At 43.9% G+C, this 12,766-nt stretch overlaps 1 protein-coding gene across 1 annotated transcript in view; it reads right to left on the bottom strand.

The window, feature by feature from the left end:
- LOC134289404 (uncharacterized) overlaps positions 1 to 12,048 on the bottom strand; it is a 34,012-nt gene extending 21,964 nt beyond the window's left edge. The window contains exon 1 of the mRNA XM_062855184.1: positions 11,651 to 12,048. Coding sequence (XP_062711168.1) covers positions 11,651 to 12,048 — 398 coding nt within the window. The remainder of the gene's footprint in view (positions 1 to 11,650) is intronic.
- Positions 12,049 to 12,766: the final 718 nt, after the last annotated feature.

Here is a 12,766-nt window from a genome sequence, read left to right as displayed (position 1 = left end):
TAGGGATGAGGTCACCCATATCGTCTGGGAGCTACAGAGGAGGTGGCGCGTGGACTCGGAGAATGACTAGTCCAGATGCAGTACAAGAGGTGGTCCAGGCGTTCGAAGTCGGCTTCGTAGGTCATACCGGTGCCCTGCGGTTGAGATCGACCCTTACAGCGATTAAGTGGCCGCGGAGAGGAAGTCCCGGTAGCGGTGCTGTCGTGGCGTCGGTCTACTGGGTTGGATCTGAGCCCGCGGTTGGAAAGGGGTCCCCGGCAAGGGTCAGAGCAGGTGGAGACCCTGCTGTCAGCAACCTTCTGATGCAGCTGATAGGGCCTGAAGGGTAGTGATACCCTTCCCTTCAGCAGGTCAGATCGGGTTGCACGTAGGCATCAGTTCTTGATGTCTGCAAAGCAGTTAGGCGCGGGCGGGATTGACCCTGCCCGCCTTCCGAGGACAAAAGGAGTGGCGAGGATTACTCGGGAAACTGGCTAAGCGCCAGCATGCTACCGTGCTGGACTCTCCAGAGCGAGTCATCGATGTTCGTTGCTGCTAGGCTACGCAGCTAACCTTAAGGTGCGATGTGCACTAGCCCCTCTCTGAAGCAATACCTTCTTGGTGGTTCCGGAGAGACGAAGGGTTTGGCGACCATGGTAATGTGTTTTAGTGGGTCGAGGAGAGAGTCCTGGCTTTTACTAGTCCTGGCTTTTACTAGTGTTGTAGAAGACGGCCTTAACCCCACACTACCCTAACCTTCCTGTTAGGGTGTCCGTTGAGCAGATGTTTCCCCCTATGGTTTACAAGGGGAAAATAATCGCAACCACGGTTCCTCCACAAACGTCCGAAAAGCCAAAAAAAAACTCACTCGTCCGCGTTCGTTTAAGGACAAACATCTTGAAATCCCGCTTCAACAGTGCATCAGAACTTCAAATGCACAAATCTCAAGAAGCAAGCTTTACACAACAGTGTAGTTTATTATTCTGTTCTTGCACACTTGTAATAAGCTTAGCATAAGAAGATCAGGTGCGCTGGTTTTGTTTACGAAGAGATTTGTGTCCTCAAAATCGTGAGTAGGTGCAAAAGTCGGACATTGTGGCGGCCATTTTGGTATTCCAACAAGTCTGTCCTTAAGGTCCTGGTCCTGACCAAGTTTGCACACAACTCTTAGTTGGCGGTTTCTGTTATTGATTGACCCGTGCAAGCATGGGGTTGGAACTTATAAGGACCGAGCGATGATGTCGAAATTAGTAAATGTACCAAGCTTACATTACATATGTGAGATCTGGCAACCCTGCACAATACATTGGTTTAAAGCTGTGACAAAACATTAAAGCCTTTTTCATCTTGCCACGTTTTCCAGTAAATTGTTTCAAATCGGGCGCTCAAAGTGCACAAAATGTACACATTCTAAATTTAACCTTTCATTGCGAGGATCCCTCGCACTCGAAAAGGTTTAGTTACATGTTGTTTCGAGTCAACTATTTTCCATCATCTCATGAATATTCAGCAGCCGCCGGAGCAATTTGCATTGCGGTACGAGTTTATTGGACCAACTCGACCGTGCAGCAGCAGCAGTAGCAGCATGAGCTCGGAAGATAGTGTGGCAGTAGCAGCAAGTTGTCGCCGCCGTTCTTTGTCTGAGAGCGCTCTGGATATGTATAAAAGCGGCAAATGGGGTAAAAAATAAGCAATAGAAAATCATAGAGACACACCAACGATTTGCTTCTTATGACCCGTTGGGCACACTATTGCCACCACCACCGCCGCCGCCATCGGAAAGGTGTTGAAGGATGAAGTGATATCGACGATATGGAATCGATGTTCGTTGGATTTCACAATTTGTTCGAAATGATAAAGGGTTAAGAGGAATTCAAATTTTCCGGGCCATTTGCAGTCAGTCAAACAACTCATTGAATTGGAGAAATGTGCTTTACGTTGTGTGAAAATAAACGAAATAAACAGGTTGTGAGTTTTTTATAAGAATTTACAGAGTATGATATTAAGTAATGAGAAAGCGGATTATGTCGCTGACGTTGGCGACTTTTACACGTCTCCGATTAGGAGACGTTGATCAGCCTGGAACTGAAAATTCCTACAACTATCGGAAATACTATGGATCAATAAGTTTAACAACATCTCACAAGACAAAGATCAAAGGTCATCAAACCAACGCCAACGAAGCGCCTTGATATTCGCGACTATTCTTCTCTCAATCAAATCAAGTTTCTCCATCTGGGGTATTCGATTTCTCTCGATGGTAATCTGCACCCACTAACGAACGAAACTTCATCTTCCCTCATCCAACATGGCTAAGCAAAAATTGATTCGACAACAACAACCCAAAGGTTACGTCCATAAATGCACACAATCCACGGGATGATGGTTTGGCGCGGGACTAGTGTCCCTAATGAATACTTTATTCGATCCTGTTGTTGTGTTCCCATTCCAGTCCACCTACACCGAATGATGATTGTCCCTGGATTATTTTCCAAAGCAGCAGCAGCGGGGGCATTAGATATCACACGGAATGGCCATCATCGCCGTCATCATCATCATCCCTCTTGGCTCTCAATCGTGAGCTTGACGGTGGTGTTGGCGGTGTCAAATCGAACCTGAGAAATAATAAATTTTCACCTTTCCGCCGTTCACCTTCTGTCGTTCCGCGCTGCTACAGAAATGGAAACGGTTACGGAATGGATCAGTGCGCGAGCATCAAATTGTGTTACATCGTTTCGATTCCCGATGCCAGAGGAAACCTTGCGCGGTGCTCTCGGTATCCGTAGACTAGTGAGTAGCCCCATAAGTATTCCAGCCAATTCCACACAGAGTAGATTTACCAGTTGTGAACGAAGTTCAAAGATGCTAGCTAACAAATAAAAGATCATTAGAAAATATTCGCATAAATTAAGAAACCTTCAAGGTCAGGATATAATTTCAGGTCTTTGCCAATATCACTACCCGATCAGAAAGGCATAACAAAAACATAACATACTTATATCAACGGTTGATATCTATATCAAGGTTTGTTATATTTAGATATATTTGTTGGAATCAGTACGAAAACTAGTTTGTATTATTTCAAGGTTCTAACAAAGTTAGTTACAATAAATGAATATGTGATCTGATCATGATTATATTAACATTATAACAAACTCAGTAATAATTTTTAAAATGCAATGTGTAACTACCCAAGCAACACACATGTTATATAAAGTTACGACAGCGCAAGTTTTGGTTGTATAGAAGTTTATTTTACGTTATTTCAACACAATGTTAGAATTACGTAGAATAAACTTCTATACAACCAAAACTTGCGCTGTTGTAACTCTATTATAACATGTGTGTTGCTTGGGTAATCAATAATTTTTGGTAGTGTTTTGTGCATAAATTAATGGCGTATTGTGTTACACAATTACACAAATTGTTGATATCCTTTATTATATGAACTACCAAAAAAGCTCATGTCTTCATCAAATTTGTACAGAAAGCTTATGACTTCGGAATGTGGAAAATGAGGTTAGCAACTCCACCATTACGTGATCATATTAGGTAATTTTAAGTGTTTCTTATCATGATCCAGATCACCTGCACAGTTCGTATGTTCAGCAAAGTAGTTCATGATTCTTGAAATTCTCGAATGGTGTAAAATTGTATGCGCAATTTCACTACTACGAGTTATTTGATATGTTAAATCTCATTATTCTGCTGTCCTAGGAAGTTCGGATCATCACTCATCAGCGAAGTTGTCGAGAAGTCCTTGGCTCTCAAGTGGAAAATGTTATATGTAATTGAACTGCAACAGGATTTTGTACATGTCTTACAGGTTGAATGTTTATTATGGATGGCTATGGAGTACTTTAAGGGAATATTTCTAGAGATATTAAAAGTATTTCTCATAGGCAAAACTACTGGGGGTGCCGGGGTGCCAGGCACCCCCTAGAATTTTAATGCATTGCTGTGAGATATGGGGCCATGAATAATGAATGGATGAACTAATGAATATTTGTTTGTAGTGCACCCCCTGGCAAAAATCCGTAGTTTCGCCAATGGTATTTCTCTTGTAGGTCTTTAGGGAGCTCACTAGAAGTTCTTCCAGAGATCTCTACGAGAGTTTTCTCAACGATTCCTACGTGAATTCTTACCGACGATCGTCCAGTTAAATATTCCAATATTTCTCCAAAAGTTCTTAAAGAGATTTCCCCTAGAGTTTCTCTAGAGATTTGGGTTGGAGAATTCTTCAGCTACTTCTCCAAAGATTTCTTAAGAAAGGCTTTTGATGATTCCTACAAAAAATTACTCTAAAGATTCCTACGGTAATTCCTCCAAGGAATTCCTCTAGAGATTTTTTTCCAATAATTTTCAAAGGTTTCCTCCAGGAATTTCTGCAAAAAATCCATAAGAAATTCCTCCACGTATTGTTCCGGGTAATCCTCCAAAGAATTCTTCAATTCCTCCATGATTTTTTTCCATGACCTCCTCTTTGAATTCTTCAAAGAACTTTGCCCCAAAGATATGTTGGAAGATTAGTTCATATACATGTTGAGATCCCAAGTAAACCACTCCTATGAACCATCATCTCTGATCATAGAACACGAAAACACATTCCAATTCACCAATTAGGGTCTTGTACCATTTGGGCACGTGTACCTATTTTGGGCACTTGCCGCTATAACTAAGTCAATTTCTAACGGATTGATTTGTTTTTTTTGTTTAGGGATAGGCACGTACAGTATCTAACTCTATACAAAAGTTCAAATCAATCGGTTTGAAATTGACTTAGTTATAGCGGAAAGTGCCCAAAATAGGTACACCAAATGGTTCATTTCATTTATTTAGTTAACATCAAATTCATAATAATACTGATTTTTTTTTTTTTTTTTTTTTTATAAAAAGTTACGTTTATTTGTCGATATTGCTTATAAAAATTATTCACATAATTACTTAAACGTCGACATCAATAGTGAAATTTAGTTCATCGATATCTATCCGTCCATTACAATCATTAATGAAGGAAATATATTTATTTACAAATTACTGATATTTATAGAGTAACTTTGAACTCGTCTAACTTGTAGTGCATAAATTAGTTGAGTTGCATATTGCCAACAGATGTGGCACAGCAACAATAATTCCCATCGTCAAGGTCTTGCAACGTGGGCAAGAGCACCCAAGTGCAATAGCCCATGTTGCAACCGCCAACGATGCTCTTTTCCCAAGCTCAATATTTCCAGGCTGAATGATTCTCGAATTTCACTTATCGACGGGTTGTCAACTGCAATATAATTTTAACGCATATCGATGTTACCATGCGCCTCCTATTTACCGATTCTCTCATTCTCTCGATTTGTCTCTGTGAAACCAATTATGTAGCTTGGAATTAAGGCTCAATAGATTTCTTAGACTTGAATAAAATACATTCGTATCGCAACCACGGAGTTGAACACTTCGGATGACCTCCTCGATAAAACAGTAGTACAAGTTAGTGTTGGAGACTAGTCCACCATGGCCACGCAGGCCATAGCGAGGCTAGCTCCGTCGATGCCTGTTTCTAAATTACAATGAAAATAAAACGCTAGACATCTTCCATCAAACTAGACGGCTGCCGACTGATACCTCAATCAGCAACCGCCACACTCTTTATTCATTCCAGGTATATACAGTGTATCAAACAATTGTCCGTACAGCAAATTTTTGGTCAAAATAATTTTTCATTCAAATGTTTATAACTTTTTTATACGTCAATCAAAAACGCTGAAATTTTGACCAATCATAAACCATATATTGCAGCTCCATTGGTAAAATTTTGAGCGAGATCGAATAAGTTTTCTGAAAGTTATAGAACTTTTAGTAAAACTTTTAGGATTTTTGAACAAATTTTTAAAACATTATATCTCAATATGTAATCGATGAAACTTTTTCAATCTTTTTTGTGTTACAGCTTACACCTAAGGCTTTCATATGCAGCTTCGTTTGAGGTTTTATATTCACTACAAAAAATATGAAAAATTTGCTTATGCAGTTGACGGTATTTAAAAAATCACCATATTTTGAAAATATAATCTGCCAAACGTTCTCTACCAATAAAAGTGCATTAACTGAACAAAAAATGCATAGGACCTACTCTTCATATGTTGTTTAGTAGGTCCTGTATAAAAATATCACATTAAAAGAGTTTAAAAAAGTTGAAAACACTTGGCACTTTTATTGATCAAAATATGATAAATTTCCAAATAATACACTGAATATATACAGATTTTTCATATTTTTTGTAGTGAATATAAAACCTCAAACGAAGCTGCATATAAAATCCTTAGGTATAAGCTGTAACACAAAAAAGATCGAAAAAGTTTCATCGACTACATATTGAGATATAATGTTTTAAAAATTTGTTCAAAAATCCTAAAAGTTTTACTAAAAGTTCTATAACTTTCAGAAAACTTATTCGATCTCGCTCAAAATTTTACCAATGGAGCTGCAATATATGGTTTATGATTGGTCAAAATTTCAGCGTTTTTGATTGACGTATGAAAAAGTTATAAACATTTAAATGGAAAATTATTTTGATCAAAAATTTGCTGTACGGACAATTGTTTGATACACTGTACAATTCAACAAACTTCTTCCAAACTTCATACCTCTGCCATCTCTCCAACAATTGTACCTACCAACAAAACTGCCGCCGTTCACGTACCTGAAGGTTCGACGCTACCCGAGCGTTAACTTCCGACACTCTTCCTTAGCGTCGCAACCTTCGAAACACGATCACCTCCTCCTGGCTCGAAGCTCCTCCTGGCTCGAAGCTCCTCCTCACTCCAACGCTTGGCAAGTGGCCCAACTCCGACGCTTGCACCAGCTGTACACCAGTTTCGAGCTCCAACATTCCCATGGATCCTGTCCTTCGTTGCAGCCAATCCATCCGCCCAAGGATCCCGTGCGGCGACTCCGCGACTTATGCGGCCGATCCTTCTCCCGGTCGATACGTGCTGTGGAACACGCTCCTGGGCCCATAACCTGTTGGAGGCTAGTCCACCATGGCCACGCAGGCCATAGCGAGGCTAGCTCCGTCGATGCCTGTTTCTAAATTACAATGAAAATAAAACGCTAGACATCTTCCATCAAACTAGACGGCTGCCGACTGATACCTCAATCAGCAACCGCCACACTCTTTATTCATTCCAGGTATATACAATTCAACAAACTTCGTCCAAACTTCATACCTCTGCCATCTCTCCAACAATTGTACCTACCAACAAAACTGCCGCCGTTCACGTACCTGAAGGTTCGACGCTACCCGAGCGTTCAACGCTACCTAACTTCCGACAGTTAGTGCCACCTTGCGAATAAACCGAGACTCAACTAGTTCACTATCGGAGAGTTTTTGATGTCCTCATCAACTTTGCCGAAGACGAAATTATTCTATTTAAGTAGTCTTGTTAATGAGATACAGCAATTTAGAATTTCTTAGACTCACTAGCGCCACCTAGTGGATAAACCTAAAATCAACTAGTCCACTATCAGATAGCTCTTGATGTCGTGATCAACTTTGTTGAAGACGAAATGCTTCTATAGGGTTTGATTCTCAAGATACAGCAGATAGAATTTTCTTAGACTCACTAGCGACACCTAACGGATAGACCTAGAATCATTTTTTTCACTATCGGATAGCTCTTGGTGTCCTCAGCAACCTTACTTTCAGTCCTGGACACCCACGGTGGTGCAGAGGGCCGTTGTTGAGGCTGCGCCGCCATGAGCCTCTGGGTCTGCCTCTGCTGCGATGTCCTGCTGGGTTCCATTCTAGCGCTTGTTTGCAGATTTCACTTTCACTTTCGTTCCCGAATTTCTGTCACTATCGGCTTTTGATGACATCGACGATGAAGCTTCACGTTGGAGATCCAATTGTGAGGCCACCATGCATGAATTATATGCCACAGGCATCTATTGAAGCAAAACTGCAGCCGTTGCGTTGTTCTCTACTGATACACACCAGGTTTCACTGGCGTATACAGCGCAGATTTCACGTTCGAGCTAAAAATTCGGATTTTGGTGCGTCGTTGTTTTTCCATACATTTCTTAAACTCGCAAAAGCAGTCCTTGCCTTCTTGATACGACGATGCTGGCAATAGCCTATCAAAGCAAAAAGTTTCATGATCACTAGTGCCACCTACTGAAACAAATATGAAACAAACTATGTACTATCGTAGAGTCCTGAACTTTTCCAACAACTCTGCTGAAGACACTAGTCTTCCAACATGCCTCATTTCTCCACGGTAATTGCACAAGTTACTGATCTGAAAACCGATCGCTTGGTGTAAATGGGTTAGTATCCCTTCAGATTGGATCCTCGTGCTTGGTTCTCTTCAAAAGTTTTTTTCAGGGATTCGTCTTGAAATTCTGGGTATCCTTAGAAATTCCTTCCGAAATTCCTTCTGAAATTCCCTAAGGGATAGCATATGAATTCATTGTTACGTAAGATCATTCTTGTATTCTTTCATGTATTTTTTCAAGCAATTCTTCAAGAAATATTGTCAAATTTTTAAAGGAGTTTTTCTTTAGGATTTCTCTGAAAACTCTTTTAGAAATTTCTCAAGAAATTCTTCGAGGAATCCCTTTTAAACTCTTCTTCAAAAGATGCGAAGAACATTTTTTTTGTAAATCAGCCGTTTATTTTGGCAGATCAAACTGTAATTAAAATAAACATTCAACACAAACAAAAACATTACATAAATTCAAACACAGTTTGTTAAAAATTTGTCAACTTACATTTTCAAGTGTGCTTCTCTTCCTGCCGCTACCCTCCTTCCAAAACCAGTTGTCATTCCGTACTAAATGCGAAGTTAATACACTACCTCTCCAACTCGCAACAGCCTAGACTTGCCGAACCACTTCGTCCTCTGGTTCAACGATGGCACATACTCCTTGACCCATTTTCATTTATTTAGTTAACATCAAATTTATGATAATACTGAATCAACAATTTGCCGCCATAATACTCGATTTGCAGCTGCAGCTCTCCAACGTCGGTCACGCCCAACGCTCGCCAGATCACGCTCCACCTGGTCCGCCCATCGTGTTCTCTGCGCTCCACGCCTTCTTGTACCAACCGGATGGTTAGCAAACACCAACTTTGCAGGGTTGTTGTCCGGCATTCTTGCAACATGCCCTGCCCACCGCATCCGTCCAGCTTTAGCCACTTTCTGGATGCTGGGTTCGCCGTAGAGTGCAGCGAGCTCGTGGTTCATCCTTCTCCGCCACACACCGTTCTCCAGCACGCCGCCAAAGATCGTCCTTAGCACCCGTCGCTCGAAAACTGCGAGTGCTTGCAGGTCCTCCTCGAGCATCGTCCAAGTCTCGTGTCCGTAGAGAACCACCGGTCTTATTAACGTCGTGTACATGGTACATTTGGTGCGGGGGTGAATCTTTTTTGACCGCAGTTTCTTCTGGAGCCCATAGTAGGCACGACTTCCACTGATGATGCGCCTTCGTATTTCACGGCTCACGTTATTGTCAGCCGTTAGCAAGGAACCGAGGTAGACGAATTCTTCTACCACCTCGAAAATATCCCCGTCTATCGTAACATTGCTGCCAAGGCTTGTCCTGTCTCGCTCAGTCCCACCTACCAGCATGTACTTTGTCTTAGCCGCATTCACCACCAGTCCGACCTTTGCTGCTTCACGTTTCAGGCGGGTGTACTGTTCTGCCACCGTTCCAAATGTTCTAGCAATAATATCCATGTCATCCGCAAAACAGACAAATTGGCTGGATTTCGTGAAGATCGTACCCCGGCTGTTGAGCCCGGCTCGTCGCATAACACCTTCCAGGGCGATGTTGAATAGTAGGCAGGAAAGACCATCACCTTGTCGTAGTCCCCGTCGAGATTCAAATGAACTGGATAGTTCACCCGAAATCCTTACGCTGTTCTGCACACCGTCCATCGTTGCTCTTATCAGTCTAGTCAGATTCCCGGGAAAGCTGTTCTCGTCCATAATTTCCCATAGCTCTGTGCGGTCGATACTGTCGTATGCCGCTTTGAAGTCGATGAACAGGTGATGCGTTGGGACCTGGTATTCACGGCATTTCTGGAGGATTTGCCGTACGGTGAAGATCTGGTCCGTTGTCGACCGGCCGTCGATGAAACCGGCTTGGTAACTTCCCACGAACTCATTTACTTTAGGTGAAAGACGACGGAAGATGATCTGGGATAGCACTTTGTAGGCGGCATTCAAAATGGTGATCGCTCGAAAGTTCTCTCACATTAACTTGTCGCCTTTCTTGTGGATGGGACAGATTATCCGTTCCTTCCACTCCTCCGGTAGCTGTTCGGTTTCCCAGATCTTGACTACTAACTGGTGCAGACAGGTGGCCAACTTTTCCGGGCCCATCTTGATGAGTTCTGCTGCGATACCGTCCTTACCAGCCGCTTTATTGGTTTTGAGCTGGGGGATGGCATCCTTTACTTCCCTCAGCGTGGGAGTTGGTTCGTTCCCGTCCTCTGCTGCACCAACATAGTCATTTCCTCCGCTGCCTTGGTCCTCCGTGCCTACATTCTCCTCGCCACTCAGGTGCTCGTCGAAGTGCTGCTTCCACCTTTCGATCACCTCACGTTTGTCCGTCAGGAGGCTCCCGTCCTTATCCCTGCAGATTTCGGCTTGCGGCACGTAGCCTTTGCGGGATGCGTTGAGCTTCTGGTAGAACTTGCGTGTTTCCTGTGAACAGCACAGCAGTTCCATTTCCTCGCACTCCGCCTCTTCCAGGCGGCGCTTTTTCTCCCGGAAGAGATGGGTCTGCTGCTTCCGCTTCTGTCTATATCGCTCCACATTCTGTCGGGTTCCATGCTGCAGCATTACCGCCCGCGCGGCATCCTTCTCCTCCAGAACCGCTCTGCACTCCTCGTCGAACCAATCGTTTCGTCGACTCCGTTCTACGTACCCGATAGTGCTCACGGCTGCGTTGTTGATGGCTGCTTTGACAGTACTCCAGCAGTCCTCTAGAGGGGCCACATCGAGCACACCCTCGTCCGGCAACACTGCCTCGAGATTCTGGGCGTATGCGGTGGCAACATCCGGTTGCTTCAGTCGCTCTAGATCGTACCGGGGTGGCCGCCGGTAATGTACGTTGTTGATAACGGAGAGTTTTGGGCGCAGTTTAACCATCACCAGGTAGTGATCAGAGTCGATATTAGCGCCACGATAGGTCCTGACGTCGATAATGTCGGAGAAGTGCCGTCCATCAATCAGAACGTGGTCGATTTGCGATTCCGTTTGTTGTGGTGATCTCCAGGTGTAACGATACGGGAGGCTGTGCTGGAAGAAGGTGCTACGAATGGCCATGTTCTTGGAGGCGGCGAAATCGATGAGGCGTAGGCCATTTTCGTTCGTCAGCTGGTGGGCGCTGAACTTTCCAATCGTCGGTCTGAATTTCTCCTCCTGGCCTACCTGAGCGTTTAGATCCCCTATGATGATCTTGACGTCGTGGTTTGGGCAGCGGTCGTACTCGCGTTCGAGCTGCGCGTAAAATGCGTCTTTGTCATCATCAGTGCTTCCGTAGTGAGGGCTGTTCACGTTTATTATGCTAATGTTGAAGAATCGACCCTTGATCCTCAATCTGCACATTCTTTCGTCGATCGGCCACCAACCGATCACGCGCCTCTGCATGCCGTCCATCAACGTACCAACCGCTCCCAAACGCCACCCATGTGCGGTGCGGCCAGGGGGTTGAACGTCCACTCGCGTCCGTCAGTTGGTCTGCACAGTCATCGCTGATGCTCTGCACATACTCCACTACTTCCTTGCTGGCTCCTCGGAGATTCGTCCTGCTGTTCGAGAAAAAATCGACCGGCCACCCATTGCGGCCAATGAAACGGTGTACCGCCATCAAACATGACTGCATCGTCAGTCCATGCGCCACTTCCAAATGCACCACGCGTGTTACCAAGCAGGAGAACAGTGCGATCCACCTCTTCTCCATCCTGCGTCCTAGGATCACGTCGAATAGCCCCAGGTAATGGACTCCAACGTAGCTGAACGGCAGTAGATTCGGTGTCAATTGCTGCACTGGCAGCGCCACCATTCTTGGTATTTCCGGACGACAACGATGCACCTTGCACCACACGCGCCACTTTCCGGACTACAGTATCGATGTAGAGAACAGCTGTCGCAATTCGTTCTTCATCGCTTGGCGGTATCCTTGGCCACTCTGCTCGTGGTAATGCTGAACGACCATCTGCGTAATCCGATGATTATCCGGTAGAATCACCGGAAATCGTAGGTTGAACCGTAGAAACTTCGCTTTTTCAACTCGTACTTCCATCCGAATAAGGCCGTCCTCATCAATGATCGGGGTCAGCTTGTACAGCGGACTTGACCTATCGATCTTCATCCATAGGCCAACCAGTCGGTTTTTATTCTTTAATTACACTTTCAGCTCGTCGTTGAAGTTTTCCGACTGCGCAACTTTTAGCAGGCACCGCTCCGCCTTCACGTACTCCTTTTGCTTCAATGGTATTCGAACGTTGTTCGACACGAACCGGAACACGCACGCCTCGTCCGTACCAGGATCGTCCACTTCGAGAATCGGTTTGCATCCACAAGCACCGCAGGAACATTTACGTCATGCAGCAGCGTTCTCACAATGATTCTGAGATTCTTTCGAAAGTGTCTCCAGGTTTTTTTTTAGGAATTTGGATTTTTTTTTCAGAAACATTTCCAGAAATTATTGATGTTCTTCAGAGCATCGTTCAGATTTTCACGGGCATTTTCTAGAGATTCTTCTGGAGATTCCTTCAGAG

The sequence above is a fragment of the Aedes albopictus genome, chromosome 1, assembly GCF_035046485.1.
Source record: "Aedes albopictus strain Foshan chromosome 1, AalbF5, whole genome shotgun sequence".
NCBI classification, from domain to species: domain Eukaryota; kingdom Metazoa; phylum Arthropoda; class Insecta; order Diptera; family Culicidae; genus Aedes; species Aedes albopictus.
This window is presented reverse-complemented; position numbering and strand designations above follow the sequence as displayed.